The 17,030-nt window shown below is 43.6% G+C and overlaps 3 protein-coding genes across 4 annotated transcripts in view; all 3 read left to right on the forward strand.

Moving 5' to 3' along the window:
- Positions 1-1,646, forward strand: LOC139530868 (G protein-activated inward rectifier potassium channel 4-like). Its single transcript, XM_071327630.1, has 2 exons — positions 1-1,202; positions 1,354-1,646. The coding sequence occupies exons 1-2, from the start codon at positions 8-10 to the stop codon at positions 1,548-1,550; spliced, it is 1,392 nt and encodes a 463-aa protein (XP_071183731.1). The 5' UTR covers positions 1-7; the 3' UTR covers positions 1,551-1,646.
- A 3,296-nt stretch (positions 1,647-4,942) lies between these two features.
- LOC139530860 (centromere/kinetochore protein zw10 homolog) lies at positions 4,943-13,932 on the forward strand. The gene is made up of 15 exons (XM_071327617.1): positions 4,943-5,155; positions 7,886-8,020; positions 8,149-8,250; positions 8,466-8,703; positions 9,368-9,520; positions 9,764-9,958; positions 10,251-10,402; positions 10,930-11,112; positions 11,387-11,616; positions 11,749-11,820; positions 11,913-12,082; positions 12,284-12,414; positions 12,915-13,046; positions 13,177-13,379; positions 13,549-13,932. Exons 1-15 carry the CDS (start codon positions 5,051-5,053, stop codon positions 13,673-13,675), a joined length of 2,328 nt encoding a protein of 775 aa, XP_071183718.1. The 5' UTR covers positions 4,943-5,050; the 3' UTR covers positions 13,676-13,932.
- A 721-nt stretch (positions 13,933-14,653) lies between these two features.
- The window catches only part of ddx10 (DEAD (Asp-Glu-Ala-Asp) box polypeptide 10), a 62,371-nt gene continuing 59,994 nt past the window's right edge, over positions 14,654-17,030 (forward strand). For both annotated transcript variants that reach the window (XM_071327641.1, XM_071327645.1), the window contains exons 1-6: positions 14,654-15,002; positions 15,662-15,722; positions 15,821-15,951; positions 16,086-16,244; positions 16,392-16,512; positions 16,720-16,909. In XM_071327641.1, coding sequence (XP_071183742.1) covers positions 14,787-15,002; positions 15,662-15,722; positions 15,821-15,951; positions 16,086-16,244; positions 16,392-16,512; positions 16,720-16,909 — 878 coding nt within the window. In that variant the 5' untranslated portion in view covers positions 14,654-14,786. The remainder of the gene's footprint in view (positions 15,003-15,661; positions 15,723-15,820; positions 15,952-16,085; positions 16,245-16,391; positions 16,513-16,719; positions 16,910-17,030) is intronic.

Raw genomic sequence — 17,030 nt, forward strand, 5'->3', positions numbered from 1 at the left:
AACCAACATGGCCGTGAAGATGCTCCACTCCAGAAGAGCCTCTCTCTTCCCCAGCACAAATAACATCCCAGCTCTCCCACCCCACCCAGTCCCCTCTGCATCCCCCCAGTCACATCCCAAGAGCCCAGCCTCCCATAGGGTTGTTGCAGGATTGATCAGCCGGGAGGTAGACACCGGCCAGTACATCATTCCCACTGAGGAGCCAGAGGAGCCTGCCACTGCTCACCATGCTCACCGCAGACGCCACCTCAAGCGCTTCAGCTCCAGGTGGTACTCAGGCGCTCCTTCTGGTGGCCCCTTTGATAGCACCCATAGCCCCAACCAAGGTACAAGTGGTGAGAACAAGCCCCACAAGCCGCGCTGCAAACTTCTAGGTGAAGGGAGGTCAAATTACGGTACCGCCAACAAGCAGCGGCAACGCTACGTCACCAAAGACGGGAAGTGCCAAGTGAACCTGGGCCCCATCGAGGACAAGAGCCGTTTCCTCTCGGACATCTTCACCACTCTGGTGGACCTGAAGTACCGCTGGTTCCTCTTTGTCTTTACCATGTGCTACATTGTTACGTGGGTGGCCTTCGCAGAGATCTATTTCCTAGACGCCTGGCTGCGGGACGACGTGGCCCACGTCCACGACCCGCAATGGCAGCCGTGCTTCGAGAACGTGGACAGTTTCATCTCCGCCCTGCTTCTGTCGGTGGAGAGCCAGAGGACCATTGGCTACGGCTCCAGATTGGTGACGGCCAACTGCATGGAGGGAGTGGTTCTCCTCATGGCCCAGTCTATCATTGGCTCAATCATTGACGCCCTCATGGTCGGCTGCATGTTCGTCAAAATCTCCAGGCCTCAGAAAAGGGCCCAGACTCTGATCTTCAGCAAACACTGTGTCATATCGGAGCGTGACGAGAAACTCTGCCTTCTCTTCCGCATTGGAGACCTGAGGGCGAGTCACATGGTGGACGCCAAGATTCGAGCCAAGCTTATTAAGTCCAGACAGACCAAGGAAGGGGAGTTCATACCGCTGGAGCAGTCCGAGATCAACCTGGGCTACGATACCGGAGGAGACAGGCTTCTGTTGGTCGAGCCTCAGACCATCACCCATGTCATCACTGAAAGCAGTCCCTTCTGGGAAATAGGGGCTGAGCGTCTGACAAGGGAGAGATTTGAGATCATCATCATTCTGGAGGGAATCGTGGAGGCATCAGGTTGGTTGGCTTTGAATGTTAGAATGTGATATCTAAAATCATTTGAACAAGTTTTAATGTCTTCATGTCTGTGACTGTAGCATAAGAGCTAGATGTGTAAAGATTAAACGTTTCATAATTGCCTTGCTGTGCTGTCTCCTTTGTGTTGTAGGTATGACATGCCAAGCCAGAACCTCTTATACTGAGGAGGAGATTCTGTGGGGCCACAGATTTGAATCCTGCATGTCTCTGGAAAAAGGGTCTTACCGGGTGGACCATAGTGTATTTGATAAAACCTTCCCAGTACATACCCTCACCCTTAGTGCTAAAGAGAAGAGTGATGAAAAAGAAGACGAGGTCCTATTTTAGATCAGGACTATACACACTGAGCAAACAGCCCTTGTATTAATGGAATTTCAAGGCCCATACTTGTGAATGCCTAGGTTTCCCTCCTTAAAATGAACTTTCCTGTTGTCTCTAATATTGTGGACAAACATTCTCCAAGAATTACACATTGACATGCTAATCTACAGTGCGTTCGGAAAGTATTCAGACCCCTTGACTTTTTCCACATTTTGTTACGTAACAGCCTTATTCTAAAATTTATTTTAAAAATGTTTTCCCTCAATCTACACACACTACCCCATAATGACAAAAAAAAATTGTACATTTGTAAATATCACATTTACATAAGTATTCAGACCCTTTACTCAGTACTTTGTTGAAGTACCAAAAGATTACAGCCTAGAGTCTTCTTGGGTATGACGCTACAAGCTTGGCACACCTGTATTTGGGGAGTTTCTCCCATTCTTCTCTGCGTATCCTCTCAAGCTCTGTCAGGTTGGATGGAGAGCGTCGCAGCATAGCTATTTTCAGGTATCTCCAGAGATGTTCGATCGGTTTCAAGTTCGGGGTCTGGCTGGGCCATTCAAAGACATTCAGAGACTTGTCCCGAAGCCACTCCTGAGTTGTCTTGGCTGTGTGCTTAGGGTCGTTGTCCTGTTGGAAGGTGAACCTTCACCCCAGTCTGAGGTCCTGAGAGGTATGGAGCAGGTTTTCATCAAGGATCTCTCTGTACTTTGCACCGTTCATCTTTCCCTCGATCCTGACTAGTCTCCCAGTCCCTGCTGCTGAAAAACATCCCCACAGCATAATGCTGCCACCACCATGCTTCACTGTAGGGATGGTGCCAGGTTTCTTCCAGACGTGACGCTTGGCATTCAGGCCAAAGAGTTTAATCTTGGTTTTCAAGGCCCTTCTCCCCTGATTGCTCAGTTTGGCCGGGCGGCCAGCTCCAGGAAGAGTATTGGTGTTATCCAATTCTTAACTTTAAGAATGATGGAAGCCACTGTGTTCTTGGGGACCTTCAATGCTGCAGAAAGGTTTTGGTACCCTTCCCTAGATCTGTGCCTTCGACACAATCCTGTCTCGGAGCTCTACGCACAATTCCTTTGATTTCATGGCTTGGTTTTTGCTCTGACATGCAATGTCAACTGTGGGAACTTATATAGGCAGGTGTGTGCCTTTACAAATCATGTCGCGGGTGGACTCCAACCAAGTTATAGAAACATCTCAAGGATGATCAATGGAAACAGGATGCACCTGAGCTCAATTTCGAGTCTCATAGCAAAGGGTCTGAATAGTTATGTGTTTTATTTTTAATAAATTTCTAAAAACCTGTTTTCGCTCTGTCATGGGGTATTGTGTGTAGATGGATGATATTTTTTTATTTAATCAATTTTAGAATAATGTTATAACGTAACAAAATGTAGAAAAAGGGAAGGGGTCTGAATACCTTCCGAATACACTGTACACCCTTAACCAGAATTTGAACTTTGTTGAGTGACAGCATTCATGTGGGTGATTTACAAAGAAGTTATCCAATCCTGGTTAAGTGTAGAAATGAGTATGCAGCCATGACTCCATGCTTTGTTAGTTTACAATACTGTTTATTTATCTGTGTGTCTAGTTTATGGTTTATAATGGATAGTTGTAGTTATGTGTTAACTGCTACCTCCTAAATCATAGAATTATGGCGCCAATCACTACAGGGGTTGCTCCTGCTCCCCTCTTGTTTTTGTCAGTTTTGTTGTTGTTTTGAAGGCTTGTTACATCTTCAGTCTGTTTGTTTTAAATCACAATGTGCTAAGTACTGCACAAATATTGTGTTCCTTATTTGTAGTCAAGTGTATTTTCATGGTGATTATGAATGCATGATGATGTAGTGATATGGCCACTATGATTCAAAATGTGATACATTTGAAGGATGTCAGTGTCGTTAATCTGTTTCTATATTATATGTACTCTATCCTTGATGCAAATGCATTACACATATCAGTCCTATACAGTGCCTTGAAATGTGTTCTCCCACAGAGTTTTCAAATATGGTTGCCTTTTGACACATTAAACTTGGATTTTTGTCCTTTCACATAAAGGGACTCGTGATTTATAGTTTATAATAGGTTCCAGCTCTGTATATCCAAGAAAAAGTTGTGAAATACGCCAAACGCTGCTTTTATCACATAAATGGCACTCCCTTTGAGAGTACAACTCTACTCCAATTATCTACTGTAGTTGCTGATTTATCAATAGATTAGAATAGATCATTTATTGTCAATTGGATTCGAACATACTCTTTTTTTCTAACACACTCCCAGTCCAGACATGCACAGGGTCAGTCAGTCATGGTGCAGCACCCCTGGTTGGAGAGCCATTTGCCTTGCTCAAGGGCACAACAGTAGTGATTCATAGCTGGCATCAGACCAGCAGCCCTCCAATTTCCTATTTTTGTTGCACGTAGCAACATTATTTGTTGGTAAGACAACTGACAACTGAACAATACCATGATGTTGGGGCGGCAGGTAGCCTAGTGGTTCGAGCGTTGGACTAGTAACCGATAGGTTGCCAGATCAAATCCCCGAGCTGACAAGGTAAAAATCTGTTGTTCTGCCCCTGAACAAGTTCCTAGGCCGTCATTGAAAATAAGAATTTGTTCTTAACTGACTTGCCTAGTTAAATAAAGGTAAATGTAACTTGACATGCTATGGACCATGGTATTGTTCAGTATTGCTTTTTTGGTTCAGTATAACTTCTACTCAAAATGCATTTCCACTCTCAAGTCATGATATTAGTCCTTTCACATAAGGGGAAGCATTATTTGGTAGTTGGAAGTTTTGGAAATATTTCTGCCCTAGTCTAGACAAGGGGTTCCTAAACTTCTTCACTCAGGCCCCCTTTCCAGCATTGAGGAATCTCGTGCGTGTGTATTTCTATGGGCACAAGCACTGTTCATGACACAAACTGTTCACATCCCTCTTGTTGGAGACATTTTTGCAGTTTTAAAGCTCATTTTCTTGCAATTCTATAAATTTTGTCATGTCTGTGTATTCGAGTAAATCAAACATTACAACAAAACCTAGGTTAAAAAAAAAACATTCGCTGACATGGGCTAGTTGATCTGGACATTTCTGACAAGTTATAGATGGGTATGTAATGACTAACATGACAACAGGAAAACTGAAGATGCACTACCCAATTTCGAAATTGCACCTTGTGCATTCTACTAAGCCCTTTTTGCCCTCAGAACAGCCTTTACACCCCCCCCCCCCCCAATTGAAAAATAATAATAATCAAAGCTTGATAATGAGTTGGTTATTTCAGTCGGCTGTGGAGTGCTAGGGCAAAAAACCAAAACGTGCATCCTGGGGGGGGGTAAACAACAGGACAGGACCGAGTTTGGGAAACCCTCGTCTAGGCTGGGCGTATAACGAAGTGGAACGCAGATTTGATTGGTTATTGTGAGCGGGCTTCTTCAACCTGCACACAGCCCTGAAGGATTTTGGTGCTAGCCAGCCAGCTGTTCTCCAACTATGGCATCTTTCGTGACAGAAGTCCTTGCTAGTTCTGGTAAACTTGAAAAAGAAGATCTCAATGGTAAAATAAGCAAGCTGTCACGGAAAGTTGAAGAAACTAAGGTAAGCAAGCGATTTAGCTAACGTTACCTAGCCCGCGAAATAATCAAAACATTCGGCTAACTTTTACACAAAGCTATCTAGCTCATTGTATATAACATGTGATTTTACCGTTCGAACTCGTTTAAAACTTTTGGTTTCATCGTTCGAAACGGTCTTACTAAATTGCTATGCTAGCTAGCCTCATCTAGCTAACTACCCCGATTGGCTGTCTTAACTAACTAATGTTAGCCTAGCTAACTAACGTTAGCTGCTAGCCAATTGCTAACTATCGTTAGCTAGATGCCAACAGCCTTATTGGTGGCAGCTAGGTGTCCCATTGTGTGGTGAACAACATTACATTAGCGCGAACAACATAGTGGAAATTCTGGAATCGGCGGGTTGTCTTCAAAATAAAAGTCCCCATTGAAACCGATGCAAACGTATAAAAATAATCGAATCATGCCACATTTGACCCTTCGCTAAGCCCCGCCCCAGAATATTTGGAAACCAATCGCAGCGCTGCAATGGATAGAAACTGTCATCCAGTCCAACACTTCCGAAGTCGTGCACAGTCAACTCCGACTACTGTGGTTGCTGTCAACTCCTGCTCGACTCCCAAAACACGCTAAAATGAATACGCACACATATACACTCCACGTCATTATTGCAGAATCCTACTCGTAAGACTACGTTTGCGTTTTAGAGTACTGACATGAGCACGATGTTGCTCAGTAACTTAGCCTATAAAAGGCCTATTTTGACTATATGTGATGTGTAGGAACTATAATATTTTTCTACGCAGATGAGCCTATTCTTTGCCATATTATAGCCCTATTCAGATGGGTAGGCTATTACTAGAGAGGTTGGTTTTGTAATTGTTATCCAAATATGTGTGTTATTCCAGAGGACGATTCACACAGGATTCAGTTTTTCCAAACTGCCTCGTCATTAATTTTTTCAAGTTGGATTGACTCTTATGACAGAAGCCTGGGTTTTATTGTATGCGTGAATATATTTCAATGTCCTGTCTAGACTACACTGGTAACTCGTAATTTGCTGCCAAATGTATAGGTGTCCCCATAATATTTAAATTGAAGTGTGATCATAATCACTATTTTACCGATACATGGTAGGTCCTTCCTAATAACAATGCTGCTGAACCATATTTGCACTTGAGATGCGTTTTGTGGATGAGAAAGTGTATTTGTCATTTCCAAAACGTTTAGCGGATGCCTTGCTTTGATTATTTGCCTAGGACAGGGCTCTCCAACCCTGTTCGTGGATAACTACCATCATGTAGGTTTTCACTCCAACCATAATCTAGCTCATCTGATTCAATAATTAGCTGGTTGATAAACTGAATCAGGTTAGTTACAACGGGTTGGAGCAAAAACCTACAGGAAGGTAGCTCTCATGAACAGGGTTGGAGAACCCTGACCTAGGACATCAACAGCCACCCACTCGAACTGTCCCATAGTACTGAACGTGTCCGGACGAGACAGACAGGCAGCTTTTCTCAGCGTTGAAATCATGAATCAGCTGGCATAATTTTTTAGGGATATATACTGTAACGACCCTGGGTTTATAAACGCGGATATCGACTCTGCAGCTTGAGCATGCTTTTGGGGCACAGTCGATAGCTCGCTGGACTTTGGGCTAGAAGGTCGAGGGTTCGAGGCCTGCTCCCTGCCTGTTTCATTACAATACAAACACATTTAAATGCAGCTAGTTTGCTGTCTTTCCAACTTCAGTTTGAAGTGATTGTGTTGGCTAGACAGATCCTCTGAACAACACTGTCCTGACGAGAGAGCACATTTTCTTTGCCAGGCGAAATCGGGCATCATTAGCTCATTGTTATGGATATATCAAAATAAATGTCAATAGAAAACAGCTTTTAACAAGCGCAAGTACAGCTACTTTGCTGTTATTCGGGCTGCACTGTTTTGACATGACTAAGTTAGTCGTAGTTGGCTAGCTAGCAAGCAAGGTGGGATAAGAATGTTGGCAGCAAGTATGGCAATGGAACATTTAGAACGAACAACTGGGTCGCATCCATAGATACAGAAGAAAAAGACTGGGTCATGTCTCTGGCAACCGAACTGAAAGAACCAACAACCAGCTGGCTTGGGTAGCAACCCTAGATTTGTGTCGGGACTATATCTTGTGGAAAGATTAAATATTATGGATAAATTAATCAAAATAATTTTAATGTAAATCATTATTTGTCTCAAGCGTAACACCCGTGCCAATATATCCTCAACACCAGCTTTTATTTTGAAGGCGAACCACCGATTCCACTGTTGCTCACGCTAATGTTGTTCACGACACACGTCTAGTTGACTACACTAAAGTTACTAGCTAGCTACAAACTAGTAGCTATAACGTTACAGATGAGGATCATGTCAGAAGTAGCTGTACCTACCTAGCTAGCTACGCTAGCGCCTTACTAAGCAATTGTCTAGCAATGTGTTCTGAACAAGTTAGCTTAGTAAGAAGCTAGGTTACTAGTTTACTCTCGCACACTATACAACTTTTGATCACTCGTGACCATTCTACCTAGACACCACTGTTCAGTGTTGAATGACGTGTCATGGTCGTGCCTACGTACTCTGCCCAAATGGAAAAATAATGTATTGTGCCTCTTTTTACCAGGGGTATATTTATGCAATGTTGTATAGCTTTGACTCTTCTCGTCTTTGCCTCACGCTTTGATTCTTTCCCTCAAACTCACCATCTGCGTTTCTCCCATAGGAAGAGGTATGTGACATTATTAACAAGAGGTACAATGAGTTCCTACCTAGCATGCAGGGGGCAGAGGCACTTATGGGACAGGCCGAAGAGGTCTCTAAAGAAATTGACATCCTCAAAAGCTGCATTGAGACAGAGGTAAGCTTCACTAACTACTCATGGGTCATTGTGTCATGGTCATGGTTCGCCTTGTGTTTTTGGAGGTGTTATTTGATTGACAGTTGGCAGAGATCTACTGTTGACTGTGTGTGTGTGTGTGTATACAGGTGCAGAATAATCTACATACAGCTGTGACTGAACATGCCAAGCTGAAGCAGCAGCTGGAGAGAAACACTACTGTCATTGCCATGCTCAGGCACCTAGAAGAGGTAGCCTACATCCCTCCCAACTGTAGCTCTAACCTGGTCCCCACTGATATCTACACATGGCCCTGTTTAAACTGAATGTTATTTATAATAATGCACAGATTTAGCACTTGGGTTCTGTCCTTGTGTACCTGGCCCGAGACACGAATTTGGGATGATCATCAATAATATTGGTAAATGTCAAAGCATATTTACATGTTTTTCTGTTGTCGATTTAGTTTCACATTGCAATGGAGGAGTTTCACAAAGCCCTACTGGAGAAGAATTATGTCATTTCGGCCAAGCAGTTAGAAAAGGCCCGGCACAGTGCAGACGCTCTGAAGGCGTGGAAAGGCTCTGAGCTGCCCCTGCTGAGAGCCCTCAGCTCAGAGCTCACTGTCCAGAGGGAGAACCTCATCTACCATCTGGGGGATGAGTGGAAGAGACTGGCTGTCTGGAAACTGCCTCCTTCCAAAGGTAAAAAAGACTCTTCCAGGCATTGTGGGGGGGGGGCTGGTCTGATGCTTGGCGTCTTAAAGCACACGGCTTAATTTATTGACCATGCGATGTTAGTAAGTAGCAAGTAGCCATTCTAGGGCACTTGTATTGAGGATAAGTAAGTTGCCTGAGGGTTATCAGTTGGGGGTATAGCATGGAATCCCCTGATATAAATGTATTATTTAAAACATTTCATTTGACTTATTGTGGTAAATTGCACTCTTCTAGTGATGGGGGGGGGATAATCGATAGTTACGTGTTTGGACATTATATAGTATCGTTTCGACAATATCCAATATAATTTTTTCGTTAGTTGGCTGTACCTGCATAGCTTGTTCTCCATCTTCTTTTTAAATAAGAAGCCAGTAATTTATTTCCATGACTGATCAAAACTGGTTTCTCATGACTCTCTTGTCCCTATACAGTAGACATATGGTGAGCAATATATTTGGAACATCGAATTATTACATTTGGAACATCGAATCACAATACATATCGTATCGGCACCTAACTATATTGTGATAATATCGTGTCTTGAGGTCCCTGGCAATTCCCAGCCCTGCTTGATTCATGTTAACTCAGGTGAACAGTGGTACCGTGTTATGCCACCACAGACACTGATTGTGTGTCCATCTGTCCTCAGAGTCGACGGGGATGAAGTCGTTCCTGAAGATGGAGCTCCAGCTGACCCTAGGCGGGACCAAGGAGCCCCAGCAGAGCCCTCCCCCTTTGCTTTCCTGTGTCCTCCAGGCCCTGGCCATCCAAGGGGAACTTCAACACAAGATCAAACTCTTCAGTAAGACCCAGTGGCCAGTCTATTTTTTTTTTTTTACTGTAAGGCTGACCACATTTTATTGAAGTTGAAACCACCTTGTGAAATACCCCCTATTATTTGAATAAGGATTATTTTCTGTTTGTATTAATCGGACTATTGAGTTTTAATAATGTGGACCGCCTCTGTTCTGTACATACACTGTGAGGCTGCTTCCATAGCATCCTGTTAGTCCATCATGAGACAGCCAGCCTCTCTCCGCTCTAGGCCAGGTGCTGCTGAAGTACCTGCTGAAGCCCCTGATCACGTACCCCTCTCTGAATGTGGAGGTGTCGGAGCAGCAAGGCGAGGGCACCATACTCTCTCTCCAGTGTGCCGAGACCCCCGAGGAGCACCCAAGTCCCTCGCAGGTCTACACCAAAGTCCTGGTGGTACTCAAGACCCTACACACACACCTGCTAGGTAGGCACTCCTGGTTTCCCACACACAGATTAAGCCTAGTCCGAGACTAAAAAGCTACAGTATTTAAATGGAGAATCTCCATTGGTCATGCTTTTTAGTCCCAAGACTAGGCTTAATCTGTATCTGGGAAACTGGCCCATGGTCTCTTGTTTAGAAGGATTATTGAGTTTCAATTTAACAAAAAAATATCCTTTGGTCACAGCAAATATGAAACGAGTTGATATGCCAGCCGCCATTTTAGAGCCGTGCCATTGGCACTATAACGATGCGTCTCTTTTGTTTTGCTTTGCAGACGTATCCGTTGCAGATGTATCAGTTGGCGAGAGAAAAGTGTCTGTCATACTGGGAGACCTGGTATGGCAGGAGATGTCTCACTGCATCATCCATGAGTGCCTCCTGCACTCCATCCCAACCAATAGCAGTCAGCTTGAACAGTACAGTGTGGTATGTATCAAAGGCTAACCAAGTACTCCGAATAGACCCTTATCAGTCTCCAGGATTCTGAGATCAGAATTTTTCTAGCAAAATCAACAATTCCCCGCATATTATGCAAAGGCTTGTAAATTTGACCAATGACCACACTTTCCACATAAAATAGCAAAATCCTCGCAATATTATTACATAAAACTAACCCATTACAGCAGTACAAAAAGAGGGCTCGCCATTTCAACCAATCTCCACATTTACTGCATAAAATGGTTCAATCAAGCCACACGTCAACAAACTTTTTTTCCCTTGTCAGCAGATATGTGACAAATTAGACAATCTTTGCATTTTGCCATGTAAAAGGTCAGAATTGATGAAGCAATGCAGTTTGTTCCTGTTGGTTTTATCAAAGAGATACAAATAACTATATTTTTCAAATGAATAACTTGATATAGACTATGTAAAGAACATTAGCTGCAAAGACGTGCTAGAAAGGAGACTTTTCATTTTGTCATTCATACCACCCTGTACGTTCTCACCCCCAGGTGATCAAAGAGACTGAGGAGTTTGAGAAGTCCCTGAAGGAGATGCAGTACCTCAGAGGAGACGCCACCGAGCTGCTCAAGTACGCCCGGGACATCAACTGCCACTTTGCCAGCAAGAAATGCAAAGACGTGATTGTGGCGGCACGCAAGCTGATGACTTCTGAGATGCACAACACCGTCAAAGTGTGTGATGTTCTCCTACAGTCTATCCATGGTCTTATCTGTGTGGTTTCTATTTATTAGGTACACAGTCAATAGCCACACAGATGACTCCCGATGTACAGTATGTGGTTTCTTGCCACTGCAACATGTGAATTTATGCACTAAATCAGAACCTACAGATACCCAGAGAAAATAAACACAACTAGGACAGGTGAACTGCTTTGCATCTTGCACTGCAGGTAAATGCACAGAGGTTGGACTTGACTGTACTTCTAACATCACTTCCTGCCAACAGATCACACCAGATTCTAAGCTCTCGGTCCCCAAGCTGCCCAGCCCAGGCTCTGGAGACAACAAGGGCAAGCAGAAGGCCAAGAAGCTTGAGGCGCCCCAGTTGGAGAACGAGAAGCAGCTGGGTGCACTGACGCTGTGCCTGCCTGTGTGTCGCATCAGCGAGTCGGTGCAGCAGCTGATGGAGCTGGCCCTGCACACGCTGTCCGAGGCCGTGGGCAGCTCCAGCCAATGGTACGCTCTCATGTTACCCACTGCACATGATGACATAATATTAACTCTTCAGCTTTAGCCCAGTGTTTCCCTGAAGTTTTTAGTTTTGCGAAGATGACACTACTTTTCCCCCCCCTCATTTGTCCCTCGAAGTGCTACCCAACTGTTCTTCACGGTGCGGAATATATTCCAGCTGTTCTATGATGTTGTGCCTACATACCATAAGTGAGTATATTCAGTTAATTTCTACTATATTAGCATTTCCCCCCCCGAGACCGTCTGTCTCACTGACTTCTCTCTGTGTCTCTGCTCTCCAGAGGGAACCTACTCAAGTTCCCCCACCTGGCAGCCATCCAGCACAACAACTGCATGTACATCGCCCACCACCTGCTCACCCTCGGCCACCAGTTCAGGCCACACCTGCCTGACCCCCTCAGCGAGGGCGCTGCCACCTTCGTGGACCTGGTGCCCGGCTTCAGGAAACTGGGTAAGAGAATGAGCGTGTCCCATGGCTTGCCCAGCATTAGAATGGCTACACTCTTGATGGGCTTTTGTGGTGGTTGAACTGCTGTTGTTTTTATTTCCAAAAAGGATGATGAGACCAGGGAGATTTGAGACATCCCAACTCCGGTTTTGGTGAAAGCTAGAAATGTACATTCTCCTATCTGACTCTAGCTGTGTTCCCCAGGCGCTCAGTGCTTCCTGGCCCAGCTGAATGTCCAGAGAGCAGAGATGCTGGAGCGTCTCTCCACTGCACGCAACTTCTCCAACCTGGATGACGAGGAGAACTACTCCGCAGCCAGCAAGGCCGTCAGGCAGGTCGGTGTTCAAGTGAACCAGCAATATAGCTGAAAGAGATCTACAATTGTCCATATGATGACTGTAGCCACAAATATGGCATTAGATCTCCAGTATTTTCAAAGAAGTTGTCTCAAATGGCAACTATCAGCCAGACATTCTAGAATGGTGAGTTAAGCATCAGTTAAAGGGATAGTTCAGGGGAAATTTATGTTTTGGTCAAACTTTGAAGGAAGCATGATTAGCATAGCAGGAGGCCATCAATTGTTGGGACAATGCTAATTATACTAACTCATGCCTGTGGCAAAAGTAAACAACGGATTATTGTGGATGTTGTCACTACTGGCCTACAAGACAACTCAAGGTAAGAGGAATTTGCCCCAAACAACTTTTGGCTGAATTCTCCCTTTAAGCTTCAGATCAAAAGTTAGAAATGCTTGGCTTGTATCAAATGCACAGTTACAATTCTTACAGGATGTGGTCACTGTTCCATCACTGAAAATGACTTGTTTCATTTGCAGGTCATCCATCAGCTGAAGAGGCTGGGCACAGTCTGGCAAGACGTTCTACCAGTCAACATATACTGTAAAGCCATGGGGACTCTACTCAACACTGCCATCTCAGAGCTGATTGCCAAAATCATGACGCTGGAGGTGAGGGCAGGTTCTTATTTGATAATGTGACTTGTTTTCTCCATGATTTTACAGAGGGCACATATTGTTCATCTTGGTTGAATGAGTGGTCTCCCTCATCCTATGGTTTCTATGCAATTTGCTCCTCTAGGATATCTCCACTGAAGATGGGGAGCACCTACACATCCTCTGTCAGACTATTATCGAAGAAGGACCCCTGGTGTTCATTCCTCTGCCTGAGGAGAGCAAGAACAAGAAGTACCAGGAGGAGGTATCCGTGTACGTGACAAAGTGGATCGCCTTCAAGGAGCTGGTCATAGTGCTGCGAGCTAACCTGCAGGAGATAGTCGACAGGTACAAAAAAGGAGCTTCTCAAATCACCATTAAAGCGATTTCATTTTCATCATAATAAAAAAATATATGTATCTATAGTAGTCGTGTGTACACTTTTGGAATTGTGGTTGTCGTTGTTTTATTGGTATACCACTGAGTACTCTGACTTGTCTTTGTTTCCTGTCTGAAGGTGGGCGGAGGGCAAAGGGCCTCTGGCACTGGAGTTCTGTAGTTCCGAGATGAAGAGCCTGATCCGAGCTTTGTTCCAGAACACTGAGAGGCGGGCGGTGGCTCTCAGCAAAATCAAAGACTCTTGATTCCAACAGATGACCCGAATATGCGCAGCACTTTCCTTCACTGCTGTGGAAAAGTGTTCATTAATATCTTAATGCCTAGTTGTGAACTGTGGCATATAAATTGCTGTTTTAAAATCCCAATAACGCTTCTACTTTCAGCAAAGCCATTAATGCAATGAGGACAAGCTCTACCACATTACTGCAAAAGGCTAGGGCTATTGCCTTTCATGAAACTGTTTTCTTTCTCCAATATTTCATAAAGTTATTTGTACCTGAAACTGCATTCTGAATGAGCATTATTACATTTACATTACATTTAAGTCATTTAGCAGACGCTCTTATCCAGAGCGACTTACAAATTATGTGAACTGAAGAGATCAGATGGGACATTTCTACATGTCTCTTCAACCATGATAATCCAAATGCTTTACTATTTATGTTTCGTGCTTGGAATTATTTTGTAGTGTACTTAGAAATTACATTGTGAGTTGATAATGCAGGAATATGGTTGAAGAAGTGCTGGTAGCTACATGGAGCAACCGGTACATCTATCAGTTAATGTACATTTTAGTTATGCGATAAATTTTCCTATCAAATTCAACAAACTAGGGTAGTATTCATTATGCTGATTAAGTTGAAACACTTTTCGTCTGTTGCAAAAATGTTGCAACAAATAATTTACTCAACGCTCATCAGCGTGACAAACTGTTGTGTTAGTCAGTGGAAATTGTAGTAAATTTACATTTGATGGTTTCTACTCATTGTAATTCCAATCCAAATAGTATCTATAAATTATTGATTATTCCATGCTCTGAAGTGGAGTGAAGTCTGCGTTCCTTTCAATTTATTCCAGACTCATATTTTTTTTACTCATATTTTTTTTGAAGAGACACGACTGAACTACAACTTCCGTTTAAGAAAAAAATGGAATTCAACAGCGTTTGGCGTAAACTGTTTCCGGCGTAATAAATAAACCCCAGTTTTCGTTGAACTACGTCCCATGTGGAAATTTCCGGTTTGCGTTGACGTCATATTTATGCGTCTACATGCTTGTGCGCCAGCGTTTACATGCGGTTTAGCTGAACCACCAAATATTTATTTTTAAAACATCCTTGAATAGATTTATTTAACCATGGAGAAGGGCAAACGACCAAACGTGTCCTCCAATAAAAAAATGGGAAAGAAAAACCCAACCGACACTATTGATCCTGTGAAGAACTTCGAGCGATGGAAGAAGAAATACAACAAGACGAAAACACGAGTTAAACAAGAGAAAAGACAGAAAAGGAAACCTGAATGGCAGGTGGAGAAAGAAGGTATTCAAAGGCTTGTCAACAAATATAACGAGGTAAGCAATTTGAGGTAAAATATCCACAGGAAATTATTTGCTCGATTTTTGAGTGCCAGTAACGTTACCAAAGATATGTACTTCCAGTAACGTTACTGTTATAATAATCACATGCGCAAAACCATCCATGTAAACACATGCTAGACTAATGTTATGAATCGCGTGCATGTACTTCTGTCTTGTGTACATTCCTTAAGTTATTTATTTTTATTTAACTAGGCAAGTCAGGAACAAATTATTATGTACAATTACGGCCTACCTCCGTAACTGCCTTGTTCAGGGGCAGAACGACAGATGTTTTTACCTTGTCTGCTCGGGGATTCGATCTAACCACTTGGCTACCTCTGCCGCCCAAATAATTGTGTTCAATATTGATGACTGACAAGTGACGTTTAGGTTTTTTCTATGTAAATCTGCATGGCTATGCTGTACAGGCAATGGAAAGTATCGCCACAAACGGTACTACTAGGACTGCAAATAAGCTATCACGTTTTCAGTCTAATCAAAGCAATCTCCTGTCCCGTAAGACATTTTACGATGTCCTAGGCTAGATAACGTTTCTATTGTAATGCTAGCTAAATTATTTCTCTTGACAATGATTTCATCATATTACTCTTCAGGGGGTGTGTGTGTGATAAACTAACACCTTTGTCATCTAGATAAATGCCAAGGATGCTGAGAGGTTTTCAGATTTCCCCATCTCAAAGAATACCCTGCGAGGTAAATATCAATTGGTTATGAAATGACCTTGACTGTGCCATGCAATATGGACCAACATGCCATTGTTATGCCATTGACAGTTTTGTTGTTTACTCCAGGTCTGATGGAAGCACAGTATCGTCAGCCCACAGAAATACAGAGACAGACCATTGGCTTTGCGTTGCAAGGTAAAGATGTTCTGGGTGCTGCAAAGACTGGCTCTGGAAAAACACTGGCCTTTATCATTCCTGTGAGTACCCAATTGTTTTCTACTGTATGTCTGTGCAATATTGCGAGCTGATATGAAGGCAGATGCAGTGTGCATCCATTATTTGGCGCTATTGATGTGTCATTGCTGTTCACACGTGTTGGTGTTATTTCCAGGTATTGGAGTGTTTGTATCGTCAGCAGTGGACAGCCATGGATGGCCTGGGGGCCCTCGTCATCTCCCCGACACGAGAGCTGGCCTATCAGACCTTCGAAGTACTCCGTAAAGTGGGCAAGAACCACGATTTCTCTGCCGGCCTCATCATTGGCGGAAAGGTACTTTATTTACTTTCAAGTGCCGGTATTGGCAGTTCATTTCATGTTGGTTTTGACACCTGTTGGTGTTGTTTGAAATGAAAGGTTTGTGCAAGGTTATTATGTTGGAGTCCAGAGTGTAATCTCTGTGGTACGTTTTTTTTGTAGGACCTGAAAAATGAGTCTGAGAAGATCCACCGCACCAACATCATCATCTGCACGCCAGGACGCCTGCTCCAGCACATGGACGAGACTGCTGCGTTCCACGCCTCCGATCTGCACATGCTAGGTACATACGGCAGAGCTACTAGGCCGTCATAAAAATAGTTTCACTGTGGTATGAGCAAAAAGTTGTTTATGGGCATTTTACATTCTTACTGTTAATGTAAGCAACTTTGCTTTAGTAGCTCTGTTTGTTTTGATCTGTAGTCAGATCGTTGGTAAAAATGATGGATTTCTGACGTGGTTGACATCATGTGATTTTAATTATTTTTAGTTTTGGATGAGGCGGATCGTATCTTGGACATGGGTTTTGCTGACACTATCAACGCCATAGTGGAGAACCTCCCCAAGACCCGTCAGACACTGCTGTTCTCAGCCACACAGACCAAGTCAGTGAAAGACCTGGCCCGCCTCAGCCTCAAAGACCCAGAGTACGTCTGGGTGCACGAGAAGGCCAAGTTCAGGTAGGGGCTCTATTATATCACACACAACAACAACGCCACTATAGTCCTGTGTCTATAGACTCTTAGCATTTACAAATCTGTCAGTTGGTGTTAACATCACTTAGATTTCTATGAACTCTGG

The sequence above is a fragment of the Salvelinus alpinus genome, chromosome 1 (genome assembly GCF_045679555.1).
Source record: "Salvelinus alpinus chromosome 1, SLU_Salpinus.1, whole genome shotgun sequence".
Lineage (NCBI taxonomy): Eukaryota > Metazoa > Chordata > Actinopteri > Salmoniformes > Salmonidae > Salvelinus > Salvelinus alpinus.

Excerpts from the sequence above, each read along its gene's own strand:
- LOC139530860 (XM_071327617.1), top strand. The coding sequence starts at position 5,051 with ATGGCATCTTTCGTGACAGAAGTCCTTGCTAGTTCTGGTAAACTTGAA. Across the intron at positions 12,415-12,914 it reads CCAGCAAGGCCGTCAGGCAG|GTCATCCATCAGCTGAAGAG; the intron begins GTCGGTGTTCAA and ends TTTCATTTGCAG. Across the intron at positions 13,380-13,548 it reads CTGCAGGAGATAGTCGACAG|GTGGGCGGAGGGCAAAGGGC; the intron begins GTACAAAAAAGG and ends TCCTGTCTGAAG.
- LOC139530868 (XM_071327630.1), top strand. The coding sequence starts at position 8 with ATGGCCGTGAAGATGCTCCACTCCAGAAGAGCCTCTCTCTTCCCCAGC. Across the intron at positions 1,203-1,353 it reads GGGAATCGTGGAGGCATCAG|GTATGACATGCCAAGCCAGA; the intron begins GTTGGTTGGCTT and ends TTTGTGTTGTAG.